The following is an 18947-nucleotide window of genomic DNA, read 5'->3' as shown; positions in this document are numbered from 1 at the left end:
TAATTAAGGCGACTGCATTACTAATTAGTTAGAATCTTTCTACGACTATGAAGGATTAGTTACATTGAATTAAAATGCACACAAATATCTTTTCAAAGTCATGGAGAGATGACCCAGAGATAGAAAATTTTTAGAAAACCCTGTTTAAAACTGTAACATTTTGTACCAAATGACTCTTCTAGTCAATTTTCAAGTTAGATTTTGGCAAATCAAAATACAATATCGGGTAAATATTTCCCTTTCCTATTTCACAGGAACTTGATACATCAAAACAATGCTAAAATTTCATGTGACAGGTCAAGGAAATTTTCAATTTTGAAGTGCGCCCTGGTTCCTGCCGAATGCCAATCAAAAGCGCCCTCGTTCTTTACAAACACCGATAGATAACGATAAGATAATCCGTGTCAAACTCTCCTTAACAGGGAGGATTTGAATTCACTTTTGCCGTCTGGATTTATCAATATAACTTTTTTGGACTCAGAACATTGTTTTAGTGAGCTCAGATTTTTTTTTTTTTAAAATTTCATTCATATCAGTTTGTAATTAATATTGTTGATCAAGATGAGTATTTGCTTTAACATGACATAGAAAAATATCCAAAACTTATTTTTGATCTATTTTTTTTTTACCTGTTTTGGTAGTGAAGTTGAAAAATTTATAATAAAAAAAAACTACATATATGCCCCATCTAACCCACCTCCCCTTTGTTTTTGTTTTGTTTTTTTTTGGGGGGGGGGAGGGGGGACATACCGGTACAACAAGGAATGTGTTTAAGAGAGATTTGACAGATATATCACCGCAAGAAATTGACTGATTTACTTTTTTAATTCGTTCAGAGGTTTAAATGCCGTGTTTATTTATCTATTTATTTATTTATTGTTTTAATTTGAAATTCAATATTCAGAAATTATTCCGTATTGAAAATCTTCTCATGTTAAATCACTTATTCCTCATTTAATTCCTGAGTGGCACTGGTCGGACAACAAAGGAGCAGAGTGATAATGTCCAAAGACAGTGCTTTTTTAAAGAACTTTTCCCCAAAAAGTATCATTATTTTTCTGTGTTTTTTATGTCCATGCCATCAAAACATTTTATACCTTTACCTGTAACACTTTTACTCATTATTACCATATGCCATTTTTAAATCTATTCAGTTCTTAAATATGTAGTAGCCTTGTCGCATTTTACTGTCCCTCGTTCCCACTACTAAGTCAGAAATGTACTGACATTCCCATTTTTTACTGACAAACTTAGACAATTACTGACCTTGTACTGTCCTTACTGCAAAACTTAGACAATTACTGACCTTTCTACTGCCGGTGCTGATAAACTTAGAAAAGTGCTGACAATCTTAGTCGGTGCTGATAAACTTAGACAATTACTGACCCGATTACTGTCCCTGCTGAAAAACTTAGACAAGTGCTGACATTTACTGATAATTACTGTCCCTATTGTTCTCGCTCTAGCGGGGTCTGCAGAGGTGTGAAAATTTATTTTAAAAGGGTTGCAGTGTTTTATAAATATCTAATTTAATATATGAAATTTAAAAGAAATATTATTTAATGAAATGTTGATGTTTAGTGAAGAAGTATGCATACATATACACATATTTCTCTCTACTTTTTTATAGTGTGTATGACTAGCAACAGAAATTATTTAAAAAAAAAAAATACAAGGTTAAATTATCAAATAACCCTTCAATTTATTACCTATGTTTGATTAGATTAGTAATAAAAAAATAAATATATTTCACTTTATGAAGTGAAAACTTGAAAATTTTGTATTTCCTTAATTTTCACTTTCAGAAATTAAATAATTTTAAACTCATATTTTTCTTTTCTTCGTATAAAATGGATTTTGTTCTTATTTACATCCACCTTTTCGACCATATTAGTGTTCCTTCTTTTTACCTATTTTTGAACGGTGTTAAAATCACATTAATTACGTCCGATCTCAAATGTTGAAAATTCTACCATCAATCAATTATACTTTAATAATTATTGTGGAGGAAAAAAGGAATTGAAGTGTGAAATAAAATTAAATTTCATACAGTTAAAGTATTCCATATTAAATTGTTTATATTTTCATGGCCAGCAATGCATTTAAATTCCTGATCTTTACGATGTTTGATTACGGTTTATCGGCTGTATGTGTAGACTGTTAAATTAAAAATTTATCCTTGATTAACTAATCTATTTATCATCATATACGGGCAGTCAAAATTAGATAAACGCAAATTTAAGCAATGAATAATCCTTCATTTGCTTTGACAATGTGATTAGTATTTCTTGAGTATAAGAGAAAAAAAAAAATGAAATAAAACAGGTCCGTAGAGCGCGGGGGCGGGGGGGGGGGGACTTTTTCTGAGTATAGTATACTATGATATTTTTGCTATAGCAAATTTTCCTTTAGATACTGGTTGGCCCTTCCACATTTCATTAGTTTGAACCATATTTTATTTGAAAATGACAAGCAGAAAATACAGGCAATTAGTACAGAAAATCAAATATTTTATTACTGTAAGGTCGGTCACAGGCAAATCCCAGGATTTGGATAGTTATTTTTTTGCGCCCCCCCCCCCACCCCCCTTTGGAACTGTTGCTACGGGCCTGTAAAATATGGTATGCATGTTGTTTTTTGTTTGTTTGTTTGTGTTTCAGCTAGTGTACTTATCGTAAATACGCTAGTATGCGTTGAGCGTGTTTTATTTTGCAGTGTTTTAATATACTTGTTGTCGCATTGAATAAAACAGACATGGACAAATATTTTTTTTTATATATATATATAAAGGAGGAAATGAAATGTAAACCTTCATTGAACATCCCTATCAATTTCCTTCCAAGAAAGATTGAATTTAATTAATATTTGTAACTTCTCCCCCTATTCTTTTAATTTTGATCTTCCTCAACTGTTTTTCTGTGACACAGTGCTTATTCTTTTCAAATAAAATATGGTATGAACTACAAAAATTTATTCTTTGATACATAGTTAAATAAATTAAAATGCTTCATTAAAATAGTGTCATGAATTATACAAAATGGACACTCTCTCTTACCACTTCCGGAGACTCGACACAAAAATGGCTGTGAATTAATTTATTCCTTTTAACATCAATGTAATGCAACATTGAAAAACTATCTAATATGGACTCTAATCGGAAGCACTCCCACCTGAATCAAGAATATGTGACAATACCGATACACAATATGACACCCCCCCCCCCCCATTTTTCTTTGACCTAACGAGTTATCTGCTTCTTGTCCATGCGACACAAAAATGGCTGTATTTTTATATACTTTTTAAAATCAATATATAACATGGAATCTGAAATACAACATGATTCGGATGCACTCTCGCCTGAATCCAGGAAATAAGACAATACGACCCCCCCCCCACCCCCTTTTCTCCGCCTGAACACGTTTATATCCTCATTTTGCCACTTGAATACAAAATTCAAAAGCAATTCAGGTGTCTGTTTTACAAAAAACTTACAACTAAGACCAAAAACTTAAGTTGATTGTAAAATTTTGCAAAATTAATTATTCTGTTTGAAATTGCTAGCATAAAAATACCTTGTTAATTTCTTTTTAAGAAGTTTAAAACCATTTTCAAATCAATGTAAATTTGAAATTAATTAGCAGAATTAAATTTTGGTCTTAGTCATAAGTCCTTTTGTAAAACGGGCACCTGGCTTTTTATTGTCGAGTAAAATGAAATATAGTATATAATCTTTCTTGTTGCATGGCTCTACTCTGTCCACAAAATATTATTTGGATTGGGAAAATTACACAAAAGATTAATCAAGTACCAGTATAAAGTCGGCTACACTGATCAACTAATTACAGGTTCTAGTCATTATACTCTAATAAATTCAGCAAGCGCACCATAATTCCTTGATTGTGTAAATGCAGTATTGCGGTAAACAAATACTCATTAGAAAAGGAATTTAATCAACTAATTTGCGAGAATGAGCACCGTCTTCGATGCTTACATTAAAAAAAAAGTGAGACTACATTCCTCTCCCGTTACATTAACTTGTAGAGATTCATAGACCTAGAATTCAGTTCATATTAACTTCCTACTAGGTAGACACATACTGTCACCATTCATTCATATTTTCCCGATAATCGACCCATCCTTTCTCCCTTTCCCAAAAACAAAACCCTGGGTCTGGCCTTAATATTGAATGGCACAACCAGTTAAATAGCCAATGTTATCTTCAGTAACATTTACCATAAAGTTTCCCTGCGCAACAACCATTATACAAATTGTTGACTTTAATTTTGTAACATGTCAATGCATCATAGAAACAATTTTTCAAAAGGAGATATTATTTATTTTAGTACATCATGTTATAAATATAACAAAGTTTATGACACAACATACACAATATATATATGGTCTATCCAAACACTGAAGAGAAATGTCTTGATAGACTTAATAATGTATATTTCTTTGTTCAGAGATAAATAGCAAACCAGTCTATGGTGAACAGAATTCAACTTGTATACCATTCCATGTATAAATCAGGCATTTTCCAAAATTCAAACTCTTATTTTCTTATTAATACTTAATACAACTTCACATCAGTTAACCACAGTTACCCTTAGACATTCTAATCAAATTAAGCAACATCCAAGATATGAATTACTTTGTCCTTTTCCACAAACACTACAGGGTCACTAAGCAAATTTACATGTACAAGTCGCTGATTTACAGTCTTTCTTGTGGTCTGAAAAAATCCATTTTCTTTCTCGGCCTGCGGATAAATGTCTATCACAGCCCATGTCTGAATGTTAAAGTTCACATTGTGTTCCAGAAAAACATTTATGTTTCCGAACAAGTTGGTGTGAGTTGCGCTCAAGATCTTCACTAGGCTACCATTTTTTGTCAATGCTAGGCTTTTGGCACAAAGCTTCCTCTCACGAGTTTTGTATCTCAGAGTTTCTTTCACAGAGTCTTCAAAGTGAAAAATGTCCATATTCATTCCGCTTCTGTAGTAACAGTTCATATGGTTCTTCATGTCACATGTTAAGGTAATATGCTTGTCAGATGCTGAGGAAATACTGTACATGGTAGGAAGCAAGTTGTCCAAGTTTTCACAAGCTGACATCAGTTGACTTTTTCCTTCTGAATGTGATGATGGAACAAACTTCTGACTCAGCACCATGTACATGCACCAGTCATACACCTAAATTGAAATACAAATTAAATAAATATAAAACAGTACAAAAGCAGCAACATCTCAAGTGAAGGAGATCTTAAGGCTCATCAGTCTTCTGACAGGAGAGATAACTCTCTCTCTCTTTGATAAGTGTCTATTATTCCTTTACGAAACTATCACAAGTATTAGAGAAGACCATTTATTCAAATTTTGTTCTGCACATTATGCTGATTTTGTCTTTTATAAATATAGACCTTTTATTACAATCATCAAGACATGTTACAGTATGTACACTATTTTATTATTATCATATCAACTGAAATGCATATCCACAAAATGAAGCTCAAGAAAAACACACACTGTGTCAGTAGCTATATAAAGTGGTGGTAAAGAAAATGAAAGTTAAAAAAATTTCATAAAGTATACTCACTGCATATGTCTCCATTACTGTTGATTCCTCGGCACCTTTCTTCAAACACTGGCGAGTGATCCAGCCATTGGCCCTCTCATAAGCAAAGAGCCATCTCCCATAGAGGGGTCCATACATTGAAAAACCATCAACAATATGGTGGATGAGGTGTGTGACTAAATTCTGTTAAATATAAAGTTAAAAAAAAGTCTGATTACATATGCACTAAAACCAATTAAATGAAATGTTTTATTCATATTTGAAAAAAGATTTAAATCAAACAAGACTTTTCCTTCAGATTCAAGTCTGACCCAGAAAGAATATAAAACTCATAGGCCAGAAATGTTGATAATTGGGCAAATTAAATAAAATAACTACATTTTGTACCTGCATGGACAGTGGAAAATCCCTTTCAAATAATGCTAAGGATGAATGGACTTCTCTCTGCAGATGTGGCAAATCTTCCTCTTTCAAAGTTGGTGACACAATTCTTTTAATAACATGTAGCATTTTCTGCAGGGTGTCTTCTTGTTTTGCAGGTAGGAATCCTTTGATGCACCACTCTAGAGCTCCACTTGTAACAAACTGTAAAATAAACATAATATTGTAAATCCAAAATACAGAATTAGTACCTGCATTTGTTTTGATTTAATACCTTTCAAAAAATCAGTGACAACAAACTTGTACAAGCCATAAACTAAAACTTATAAAAGCTCAACTAAAGCCTCAGTGCTGTGTGTAATAATAATAATTTATAATTTCTTAAGAAATATTTTAAAATAAATATAAGAATTATTGAATGAACAATTTACCTGAAGCTTAGAATTCATAGTCCGTAACGTCCATGGCTTTGTGAAATCTGGGCCTGGAGTTATGTCTTGCAAAAGACTGTACTTAATCATGGAGGCTCTCTCATCGGCAAGTTTCAGTTGTTCCTTAGAGAGGGACCATGGTGTTGGGGGAAGGACACATTCTGGATCAATGTTTTCTTCATTACGTTTTCTCTTTCTTTTCCCCTTTGATTTGGCTGATGGCAATGTAGAATTTACTGGTGGCATCGGATTTGGATTTGCCGTAATCCATATTTCTGGAAATCTGTCAAACTTTTTCTCACAATTTCTGATGTTTGGGCTATCATGTTTTCCAGTAAGCATATCCATTAAATGGCTTATAAAGTCAGCAATAGTATGCATGCCGTCTGGTTGCATTTGATTTCTGCGATCATGATATGGAAGTTTCATGAATGTGTAGGTACCTTTCATCCCCGTCTCTTTTTGGTGTTTCATTTTCTGGTGTTTGTTTGGCAGTTTGTCGTATTCTTCCCTTCGTTGTTTTTCCTCTTGAAAGGAGTAGGAAACAGGAACATTACTGTCTCTCTCTTTTAGTCCGAATCCAGAAGAACCTCGCATAGAGTCACTAAGAGGAAGGAAACTTCTGTTTGACAAATGAATGGTTTTCTTCAGGAAATGACAATAGTGTCCAGTCTCTTGGCAATACGGACATGATCTTAAAGCAGCTGCACCACTCAGATGTAAAAGTTTAGAATATGCTGGGATGTCGCACAGAAACTGTAACAATGCCACTTTTACTTTTACAGGTGCTGTAGTGTACGATGTCTTTACAGGAAATTCTGTCAAGCCAAGCAACTCCTCTGTCAAAATTTCCAAGTATGGCTCCAAATTCTTTGGCTCACTCCCATTTATACCACTTGGAATTATTCCCATTAAAAACATGGGTCCAAGGAATTGACGGATGTTTCTAGGCAGATTTATCCAAGTAAGAATAAGCGGCCACATTGATTTCTGACTGGATGAATGTTTGTTAGGATTCACTCCGTCAGTGAAAAGGGAAAGAGGGACACATAGTTGTTCCTGCCAGCCTTCAAAGACACCTCCTTCCTGAAACCAGGACTTGTATAGCAGTCCATCAGTAAAATCTGTCAACGTTCCACGTATTTTAATCTTATCGGCATATAACAACTGGCACAAATTTGAGGTTCCAAACCACCGTGCAAGTCTTGGCCCAAGTGGCATGTAGGTAAAAGTCTTCCTAACACGTCCATTGACTCTTCTAGGCTCACCACATTCTGGACAGGTATCAATATCAGCATGTGCACCTCGAAACAGCAAGCAGTCATTTATACAAACTTCGTACTTCACAAGAGGGATAAGAAGATGTTTAATAACATTCCTGGCTTCCTCAAACGATGCAGGCAAGTGGTTGGGCTTTGGGAGTGTTTGCTTTTCATTATGCAGTACATCTGAAATCGCTTTTTTGGACACCCCATGGTTACTTGAAAACACATATAAATGTTGCGTCACAGCTTCCAGCACAGTTACTTTGGATCCTTCATACAAAGGTCTAAGGAGACAAGGGTCCTTGTAGGCATCTTCATTGAACATGAACTTTGGAGTAACCAGTTCTTCTTTTCTTGTAATGTCATCCTGGGCATGTCTATAGAATGTACTCCTTGGTACCCACTTTCCACAGCATTCAGTACACTTGCACAATCTAGTAGATCCTTAAAAAAATGAAAAGAAATTAATTATTGCTGATGTCATTTTCAATCCCATTTGGATTTTTATTTATTAAAAAAAATTGGTTCCAAGATTTTATCTGAAATAACTCAAAGAATTCACTATTTTCATTTAAAATTCACACAAATTTGCAACAATTGTTCCAATAAAAAAATTATTACAGGTCTTTTTCTACATGGTCGTTTGTTTGTTTAATATCTATTTATAATAAGGATATCTTAGTTTCTTTTTTTTTTTAGGTTTTTAAATTTTAGCATATTGCTTAGCAAAAAACATCATTAACTTTTTAATTACCATCAAGTTTCACTTGAAAAGACATACTGCTGAGGACAAAACAACAGATACAAATGCAGAGAACCCATGTCATATTACTATCATGAAATTATAAGGACTAAACTAAAGGTAACTGGGGGGGATCAAGGGAGAGAGTTCAACAGCTGAACTGTATTTTCATTGGCCAGTGCTCTTAACCAATCAAAATGAGTTCAATTTTACCTTATCACCTTTTTTCTAATTTTGTTAAACTAGGAGTGAAGGATATTAATCCCCCCTTTCTCAAAAGGGCAAATTTATATTAAAAAAAAAAATAAAATAAATAAATAAATATCTAAATACATACAACATGTATTGTTATAAAAATAGACATTGTTTGTGAGAGGAATTGGTTTTGAACATACATAATGTATTTTATTGCCTTTAAATTTTACAAATGTGATAGCTGGGGCAGAAATTCTTAAAACTTAACAAACCATTTTCACACATCATGTACATGTGAATTACATACAAAACTTATTTACATATATGGGTCAAAGTTTTTAATTAATAAGCCCCCCTCCTCGAAGAAATTGAAAAAAAAATAATCAACATTACTTTACAATTTATCTTCCAAGAGTAAAGGTTGAGTTTAAACAGTATGTGATTTTCCCATTTGCCAAATGAATTCGTCAAATTTCTTTTCTATAACTTAAGGATCAAAATCTGTATATTTTTGCATGAGAAGAAATACTGATGATTATTCTCCAGGGGATGATAGAACATTTACATGTATCACATGTATGAACATCAATTAATTTATCGTAACAAAATTAATTGTTTGAAAACTCTATAATTATAATCCCATTCTAAATCCATCATTTATTTTGGAGATCTAATAACTATTCAATTGTAATGGACATAATTTTGTGAAATATTAAGGGAGATAAAAAACATGTACCACATGCAGGAAACTCAAATAATTATGCAATTATACTTTGTTTGAAAAACTTTGAAATTTTACCAATTAAAAAATTAAATTTGATTTACCAAATTTCTCAAATATTTCAAATTTCAACTGAGGATACGAAGCAAAATGCAGAATTTTGGTTAATAATGCTAAGTAATTAAAATATGTTTGACCATGCAATTAAGTTTTCATTGTTTGACCATTAGGAAGTCACAGACCATCGAATTGTTTAAGTAGTCTCTTAATTGTTAGGATAATAGTTTGAAGATGAAAAGTTACAGTGAGAGGGATAATTGCTTGATTACCTAATTATGAGATTTTAAAGACAACTATGTCATTTTCTTAATAATGACAGAATTATTGAGTCCCTGAGCCAGTCTTCAGCTTTATTCAGACCGTTCAGTGTGTGTTAATATAACGTGCATCTTCATCATGAACCCCTATCAAAATCTATCCTTTAATCCCATGGATTATAACTATCCTCCCAATGGATCCTATGCTCCCATACAGAACCCTACTCCCAGTACTGTCTATGTGCCTCCCAGTGTTTCTCAGTCCTGTGACTTTAATTGTGTTTGCTGCCTGAAACTGAAAGCGGGTCAGACATCTTCTTGCAACACCTCAAAGACAACTGTGGGAACCCAGACAATGCTTGAAGTTCCTCAAGGCCTCGATCCTGAGGGGTTTTGGATGCGAGGGACTTATGAGCATGCTTTATTACAGGTAATTAGCAAATTAAATGTGTCTTTCTGCTAATTTCATTTATTATTTAGATCTGTTAAGGTCCAAAATTCTGACTTCAATGTACATTTGAATAAATCTTTGAACAAAAATAATTGTGAAATTAACTATTTTTTGGAAGAACTTTTGTGGAATATATATTGTTAAAAATATAATGACAGAACTTGTATGATCTGAAGAACTTCATCTCATTTAAAAATTCATCTACTTTGACTATGTAATTTGTTAAGTAACTAAATTCAGTCATTTACTTAAGTATTTAAAAAATAAATTGAAATACAAAGAGCTGTAATTTGTCCCCTTAATCGATACACATTTATATTTTGAAAACCACATGCTTTATTTACATGTAGGAACTAGGGTACATGTACAGTGTGTCACGACAGACTGAAGGCCAAATAAAATTTTTGTATCTAAATTTCTACATGTAGCTAGCATGAGACTATAATTTGTAGTTTCATAAACTTCATAAAAAAAAGAAAACATATAATTATTATTTAGCAAAATCCATTGATTATATGAACACTTCACAATCTGTTCAGCTGTTTTAATTAAAAAATTCAAATTCTATTTTAGAAGTCTGTCAATAATGCCCTGCAAAAGTACAAGCTGTCAGGGAGAAAGGACAGTAACTGGGAGGCTGCAACAAATGAGATCATGAACTCCTACCAGTGTGACATGCCTCAGACTCCCACAAACAGAAGAAAGGTTCAAGACCGAATGAGAAAAGCAGTTTACTGGGGACGCTTCTACGAGAAAAAAGAGTAAGTGATCATAAAATTTTGTCACCTTTTTCATAGGATTTTGTTAAAAACAGTTGGAATGAGATCAATAGAATTAGAACTAAATTTGAAAGCCTAAGTTATTAAATATCCAGCTATCTGACACATACATTTCTGGTATACAGAAATGATAATAATAGTTCTGACTTTTCAAGATAATTCTTTTATCAAAAGTTTTCAGCACAATTAATTTGTTTATGTTCTTCATTCATCATGTTTTAATTATGTTATTGAATAAATGGGGTATTTCTGATGTTTATGAAATGAGTTGTTTTAATCTCCATATGTCATATTCTATACACATTAAAAAAGTAAAAAGTAAAAAAAATGATAATAATTAATATAGAAAAGGAAAAACAACTAAATAAAAAAATGAATACTTTTTTTTTCATGTAGTACCAAGTAGTATTGATATATCTTGTAAAATTATAATAATAAATTAAAATGAGAAATTTAATCATGTTCTAAATTATAAAATTTTGATATTATCATGGTCATCAATTTGATTGATTTTCCTTGTATGTTGTGTATATCAAACACACAGTAGCAGGGGAAACCAGCAGAGAACAATAGACTTGTTAAAACCTATTGTCTCCACAGGTCATTGCTGACCATGCAATTAACATAGATTACACATGGAACTAACACAGTTAATATACTTCCTACTGTTAAGAAAGATCAAAAGAAAAATTGTGCTTTGATTTTTTAAACTTCTTTAAAAGGGTGAAATATAAAACAAAATTATATTTAAAATTAAATTAAATATTAAATATATTTCAGCATTGTTAACATTAATTTTTCTTTAAAGGAATTCTAAAGTAAAACATGTATTAGCTTAATTTTATATATTCATTTCTAATTTTTTCCCCCCAGATTCCAAGTAATCAAATAATTTTGATGTGAACATCCCAAAAATAAAATTTCCCCATAGAACCAGTACTGTGTTATTATTTATTAATCATATCATTTTAAACTAAAAAATTATAAGTACAAGTACATCATAAAATAAGGTGGTCTGCCTGATAAAATGTGAAATACATGCATGTACATATCTATAACCAGCTCTGGCTCTATTTGAAACCTTCCTGAATTTTTTTTTATGGTGTGATCATGTCAGTTCATTATATTTTCCAGAAAAGAGGCAGTAAAAAGGGGTATGACTGTTAAGGCTTTCCTTCGGCATTCCAAACAACATCCACAAGAAACAAGCAGTTCAGAACCCTCTGGATTGTTGGAGGAACAATGTGATACGTAAGTCATTATTTATTTCTAATTAAGATTAATAATTAAAGTAAAAAGTTAATACATGTAGACTATACATTTACATTAAACTAAACAGAGATTACCAGGTAGCTGTTAATTTTTTTTAAACAAAAATTAAAATATTTCATATTAGAATTCTGTAATTTATGAAACAATTTATTATGATTATTTTTTTTTTTTTTATCTTTTTAAAAAAAATCAAGAGTGTTCATCATGTTCATATTTTCTGTGAATTGATATATATGAAAGTAATGATGTCATTTTTTTCTTAAGTGAGGTTGCTGACCGTGGAGATGCTAGAGATATGACTGCACCAACAGCAGCTACTTTTTCCAGTGACTCCGACAGCGACACACCTCTGGCCGTCTACAGACAGAAAACCAAGGGCAAGAAGTAATTCCCTCATCAGTGGACACTCCCCATTTCACAACTAGCTGACATAGTCTGTGACAGTTTTTAAATATTATTTATAATATGTAGCTTGTGCATTGATGTTAATGTGAGAAATTCAATCATTAAATCACCTGTGAAAACTCTGGCATTGTACTCTATTTCTTTCCATACATGTATAGACTAGTTTAAAAGGAACAGAGCACCCCCATGTTGATCTACACAAAATTTTCTATGTCAGTCTGATATATATAAAGTAGGGTAAGAAAAATTATTTTTACTACTGTAACTGTTTATCTTACTTGAAAGAGACATTGACAGTTATCATATAGTATACTTACCACATCAATTCATGAGACAGTCATGAGGATCGAGGAAATTCCAACTTCTTCAGCGTAGTTTCTGTGTACAGTACTTAAGACTGCTAGGCACTTGAAAAGTTATTTCCAGCGGCAGTTTCAGTAGTAAATACATAAAGAAGATTGTTTTGTAAACAATTTAAGATCAAGATTGTCACTGTTATCATTCCATCAAGCTAGACCTCAAGGCAGAAGTCCTTCCGAATTTCCTTGTTCAAAAAAGCTTGTCGAACATCATATACGGGTTAAATATTTTAAACATTGTATACCGTTAAAAAATTACGCTCAGTCCTGTTATAAAGTTGTCTGTATTTCTCCTAAAAAGGCTAATTCACAACATCTGACACATTGTATGCACCATGTGCACCATAGGCAAACAGTAGAGCTAGAAACAATACGAGGAACCACGTCTTCGCCTTTGACAGTTAAAAGTCTTAATGTTGCAGATCAAACTAATTCATTTGTTGAAAAAAATATATTTGTTTAAGTTGTAAAAATTTTCAATAATGAAAGTACGGGCACACAAAAAAGTATCAATTGGTTGTTTTCGAATTTTTAAGAGAGAGAGAGAGAGAAGAAGAGAGAGAGTCTATATACATAAGAAAATAAGTCTTATTACCATAGTTATAATTAATTTCTTGAAAACAGTTTTCCCATTTCTGTATTATTTTTAGATGGATTATGTAAAAGGACATCATTTGTAATACATGTACAAGGTTCCATGTGTTGTGCCCCCCCCCCCCTTTCGGGGGAGAGCGTTTTCTTTCTTCCTAAGTGGATCAAAGAAAGGTAGAAATGGAGGCCCAAGTTCAACGACTTTCGTGCCCCCGGAGATTTTTTTTCTACATTCTACATTTCAAAGAGCGATAGCAAAATGAACAATTGATTTATAGATATAATAATTCGTATATACATAATTGATGGAATTAATTTCACCAGCTCTTCATGGGATTTTCGTTCTCCTATGATAAACGATATCAGCCTGTGTATATTCTGACTAGTATATTGTAATTTGTACGTTGACAAGTACATTTTGCAATGACAATGTACAGTTCGTGTTTTTATCTTTTTGGCTCTACAGGTGTGTACAAAAGGGAAAATGTCCAAAAAGAAAAGAAAAGGAAGTATAAATCACATGCCCTTAATTTTAATAAAAAATCCAGGTCAGCGAAGACCATTTAATTATGAATAAAATTGTACAAAGGGCACCGGGAATTGTTTTTTAAAAACTCTTGTTATATTTCTTTTTTCCCTATATCACGGACCTGTTTTAACCAATACTATATCCCATGTTACGAAACACACATCACATATACCGTAACGGAAATAATGTAAAAACAGCCCTTTTTCAGCTACCATGCATGACTGAATTTTTATGAATTCCTTTAATACTTACCTTAAATTTAATTAATGGAAACAAAAAAAGAAAAATACAAAAAATTCTAAATAAATATGTTCTATTCTTCAATGGATAAAATTCATAATCATACAATTCATAAATCCATTCATTCATTCTTTTTCTAACATTATATGTTTATTTATTTATTTTTTTTATTTTGTCACTTCTTAATAATAAAGAAAAAAAAACCCATCAGATATCGTAATGAAATTACTGTTCTTTAAGTTTTTCATTAGTTAAAAAAAATATACATTTCAGGAATGTATATTTGTATAGAAATATATATATATATATATATATTTTTCGATAAATTAACTTTGCTTTGTAACATTTAGATGTATATAAAAAATAAGCAGCTCTGCAGACCCCGCTAGAGCGAGAACAATAGGGACAGTAATTATCAGTAAATGTCAGCACTTGTCTAAGTTTTTCAGCAGGGACAGTAATCGGGTCAGTAATTGTCTAAGTTTATCAGCACCGACTAAGATTGTCAGCACTTTTCTAAGTTTATCAGCACCGGCAGTAAAAAGGTCAGTAATTGTCTAAGTTTTGCAGTAAAGACAGTACAAGGTCAGTAATTGTCTAAGTTTGTCAGTAAAAAATGGGAATGTCAGTACATTTCTGACTTAGTAGTGTCCCCTTTACGCTCTTACCATTTCTACTGAATAATTTGGAGACAATGACCGCATCCGACTGGTTACTTGTTGTTTCATGTTGATCATTGCCATCGCTGGGACTTGTTAATAAATTCGAAAACCACATTCCTCGTTACTTTGGACATTTCACTGTCAACATTCTCTCTTTTTAGTTCAACAACATATCTATTTATACCAAAACTACGGATACACAGCCCAAAGTATGTGATCTCATTATATCACACGGACATATAGCTCTTTTGAAACATTTATGAGGAGGCAGGAAATATCGATTGGTGAAATTGACACCCAGTCATCTTTCCTCAGAGGTCAATATTCGTCGTCACAGTGCTATATGTGGGCGTATTTGACATGTGATGCACAGGAATCGTGTTTATGAAACATTTAAATAATTAATTAAAATATCCATAATTTGGTCGGCTGACCACACCTGGACAGGCTTTACAGAGTTACACACATAGGAAAAAGCATTGGCGCAAACAATACACAGCCAAAATTTACAATCCTCTCCCATTTTCAGAAGAGAGCAAAATGCGGACTCCGGTGTAACAACGAAAAGTGACCCCCGTAGAGTATTGACCAGGGTGTCATTTTTCTACGTAGAAAAATGACCCAGGTCAATATTCTACGACAAGAAGGGTCATTTTTCGACCGTAGAAAATCCTTCCAGGCCAGTAATTCTACGACTCCGGACCGTTGCTCGAGACGATAAGGAAAAAGTTGCATTTTCATTAAAATACCTCTTCAGTTTATCATTTATGTTCGCTTATCATAATAATTACGATAACATAGTAACACTGCAAATACATAATAACACCAGTAAGATAATAGGGTATAGTGACTATAGTCAAATGTATTTTCATCTACATGTGCATGTATAACAAAGTTTCAAATTGATTTCGCTCTCAGTGCTACTGAACTTATACATATTTATCTACATGTATTTTAAAACTTTCATAAATCAGTTTAAAAGGTAACATTTTGAACCACATGACTCATTTAGCCAATTTTCAAGTTATTCTTCAGCAAATCAGAACAACAATATTTGGAAAATATTTCCTTTTCCTTTTTCAGAAGAACTCAATACATAAAAAGAATGCTGAAATTTTGACTTTCAAATACGCCCAGATTCCTGCCAAATATCAATCAAATGCGCCCTCATCCTTAATAAGTTTAAGGTATATTAACTACTTTGTGACCACGACCTTCAGTTTGAAATTGCAAAACTCTGAAGAAGCTCAAGAGAGAAAACGTGTTAAATACTAACAGGTCGTAGCTTCCATTGTAGCACGGAAGCACGTGCTTCCACATTGTTCGGTGGGAAAAATGAATTCATAAAAAGTTAAAATGCTTTTCAAAAATAAATTTAAAACACTCTCCGAAGAAAATACTGAACACTGAACTGTAGTAAAATTTTGCATTATTTGTTAATGTTTTAATTTTTCAATTTATATTAATTTATGAATATCATTTCTATATATAATTTATGAGACTCGAGTTCATGAAAACATGCATGTATGATTGAAATTTCAAAAGCATTACATGCATATAAAGGATAATACATACTTAGTGTAAACTGTATAATATTGAATACATGTAAAATGCATATAGGCCTATAACATGCAGTTTAATAATAAGGACATCAGGGAGAACCAAAATTTTTTTTCTCGCTGAAAACGCATTTATGACAATATATATCATTAATAATAACTACAAACGTTATTTAGAAAAAATGCATTGATTAGCATTTAACATTTTATGGTTTAAAATGTTATAAATCTTTTTAAGTCTATCGTCACTTATCTAAAATGCACCAGCTTCCAGGGGCTTCGTACCCAGAGTCCCCTGGACTTCGGCTTTGTCCCATCGGGGCCTTATGCTCCCCCCCCCCCTCCCCGCCATTTTATGCTTCCACATTGATCGACCCCAAGCTATGCCACAAGATGCGAATTTGGAGTTATAAAAGGCCTGTATGTACAAGTCAACCAAATTACAGAAATTCAGTGTATAAGAAAAACATGTATATCTATGGCCATATATGGCACGAAAAGAGACACCAAATAAATAAACACCGTGCGTTTCATAAGTCTACCCAACCCAAATTTTGATTTATAAATTAGGGTCCCCATTTTTCTCTGTTTGTGTATGAGGGACTGAGTTTAGGTCCCCAATTCTGTTTGCTTATGAGAAGATGGGTCCCCTAACTTTACACAGAGTCCTCAGATTGGCACTTCCGGGTCCCCATTTTCTAAATTCATGGAAATATCATTCAATCTCAAAGACTCACTCCATCTACTTAAACCAGGATACCTACGAAGTAAAATGAGTTAAACAATACCAAATATGTCATGAAATCGCTTAGTCCCCATTTTAAGTTTTTATGACAGAGTCCCCAGATCGGAGTCCATACACGTATGTGTGTGTGTGTGTGTGTGTGTGTGTGTGTTTAATGTTTTTGTTATTTGTTTGACAAAATCAAAGAAAACAGAACTATTTATATAGTCATTAACAATACACATTAAGAAATAAAATACAAGAATCATACAAACTTATATATTTACTCTTGAAAACCATTAATTGTTTCTTTTTATGATTTAATTTTAAAACATTACTAGCAATCATTTCTTTTTTAATTATTCACGAAATAGCGTTTTTGGAATTTTTCTATTTTTATAATTTTTTGGCAATTTAAATTTTACCGCTTATGAATTATGTTCCCTGTTCAGAACTCTTTATTCAGAGAAGGTAACTAAATTTTCCCGATGTTTTGCAAAAAACATTGTTTTTGGAGTTTAATGTTTGTAAGTTTTCTGATTTTATTGTCTACTTTTTTTAACTTTTGTAACTGTAAAAACTTTTGTAAGTGCTATACATGACTGATCTCTCGTAACCGATTGATCTTTGTTTTTTGTTTTAGTAATCGGACCTTCTCTTAGCGGGTTTCGGTACAGGTTGTTTCAAAAGATATTTACATATCTGACATTGTTTATTTAATAATTACTTGTACCTGTTTATTATGATTTTTTTGTGTAACAACTTTTATAAAATTTCACTTTCTATCTGCTGACTCTACAGTAAACATCATTCAACTTTAATCGGAATATTGTTGACTTTCTCTTTGCCAATTTAGCATAAAGGTAGAAAAAGCGAGTAGCTATCCTACCAGGCTAATATTTCCCCAAACTTCTCAGAGTTTTTCCTGTCTATTTATTTGGGCTCTAAGCTCCGAATGTTTGTTTTATTCCTAAAACCTTTGAGGACGTGGGGAGATAATTTAAAATTTTTCAATACAGGTTTTGAAATCATTGAACTTTTATGGGAAATATTAGGCAAATACCTTGGTCGGATAAAAACTTAATATAACATCTCTACTTTTAAGATAAAGATAATGTGTTCAATGATTTTTTTCTTTCAACAATAATAAAAACATTTATTACGGAAATTTGAAATACGTATATTTAACTCTTGATCCGAAAACGTAGTTTTGTCTGTCCTCATAATCGACATAGGATTAACGAAACTAAGTTACTGATTTTTTTTATGTTTTCATTACCCAATCCAAATGATAATTCATATACAATAACAGTAGTTAAAGGAAATTCCATTGGATGAGAAGGCTATCAATAAATTTAAATACATCAATGTTAAAACAAAAAAAAAAAAAAAAAAAATCAACGCATAGCAAACTGATGCAAATAAAAAGAGACAACTTGTCAGTCAGATCAAGCAACATTCAATATCCATTTTAATGACAATTATGGGCGAATTGCGAGTACATGCTAGCAAGATTTTCAGTCATCTTTCTGACATTATCCTGTCACATTTCAGTGAATATACAGTGGACACATTTCTCTCACTGGCCTTTCTGTGTCCTTTCAATCCCTTTCATTGACCGATTAGTTACTATTCAATGGCTAATAAAGAAACTTTCGATGACGTTTTACTTATACTTTATTACCTTTTATCAACTATTTTGTAATATTATACAAGTGCTTATTATGTAATTTGACAAATATTTCCTCTAT

At 32.3% G+C, this 18947-nt stretch overlaps 2 protein-coding genes across 2 annotated transcripts; one reads left to right on the top strand and one right to left on the bottom strand.

The window, feature by feature from the left end:
- Window positions 1-4464: 4464 nt before the first annotated feature.
- Window positions 4465-13203, bottom strand: LOC133198026 (uncharacterized). Its single transcript, XM_061334183.1, has 5 exons — window positions 12850-13203; window positions 6386-8094; window positions 5961-6158; window positions 5595-5756; window positions 4465-5191 (listed from the first exon to the last, which is right to left on the bottom strand). The coding sequence occupies exons 2-5, from the start codon at window positions 7973-7975 to the stop codon at window positions 4625-4627; spliced, it is 2517 nt and encodes an 838-aa protein (XP_061190167.1). The 5' UTR covers window positions 7976-8094; window positions 12850-13203; the 3' UTR covers window positions 4465-4624.
- Window positions 9712-12515, top strand: LOC133197928 (uncharacterized). Its single transcript, XM_061334104.1, has 4 exons — window positions 9712-10055; window positions 10650-10837; window positions 11990-12106; window positions 12392-12515. The coding sequence occupies exons 1-4, from the start codon at window positions 9765-9767 to the stop codon at window positions 12513-12515; spliced, it is 720 nt and encodes a 239-aa protein (XP_061190088.1). The 5' UTR covers window positions 9712-9764.
- Window positions 13204-18947: the final 5744 nt, after the last annotated feature.

The sequence above is a fragment of the Saccostrea echinata genome, unplaced genomic scaffold, assembly GCF_033153115.1.
Source record: "Saccostrea echinata isolate AGI-Se365-2 ecotype Australia unplaced genomic scaffold, CSIRO_AGI_Sech_v1 ptg000032l, whole genome shotgun sequence".
In the NCBI taxonomy this organism is placed as follows: Eukaryota; Metazoa; Mollusca; class Bivalvia; order Ostreida; family Ostreidae; genus Saccostrea; species Saccostrea echinata.
The sequence above is the reverse complement of the archived record's forward strand: the minus strand, read 5'-3'. Positions and strand labels throughout refer to the sequence as shown.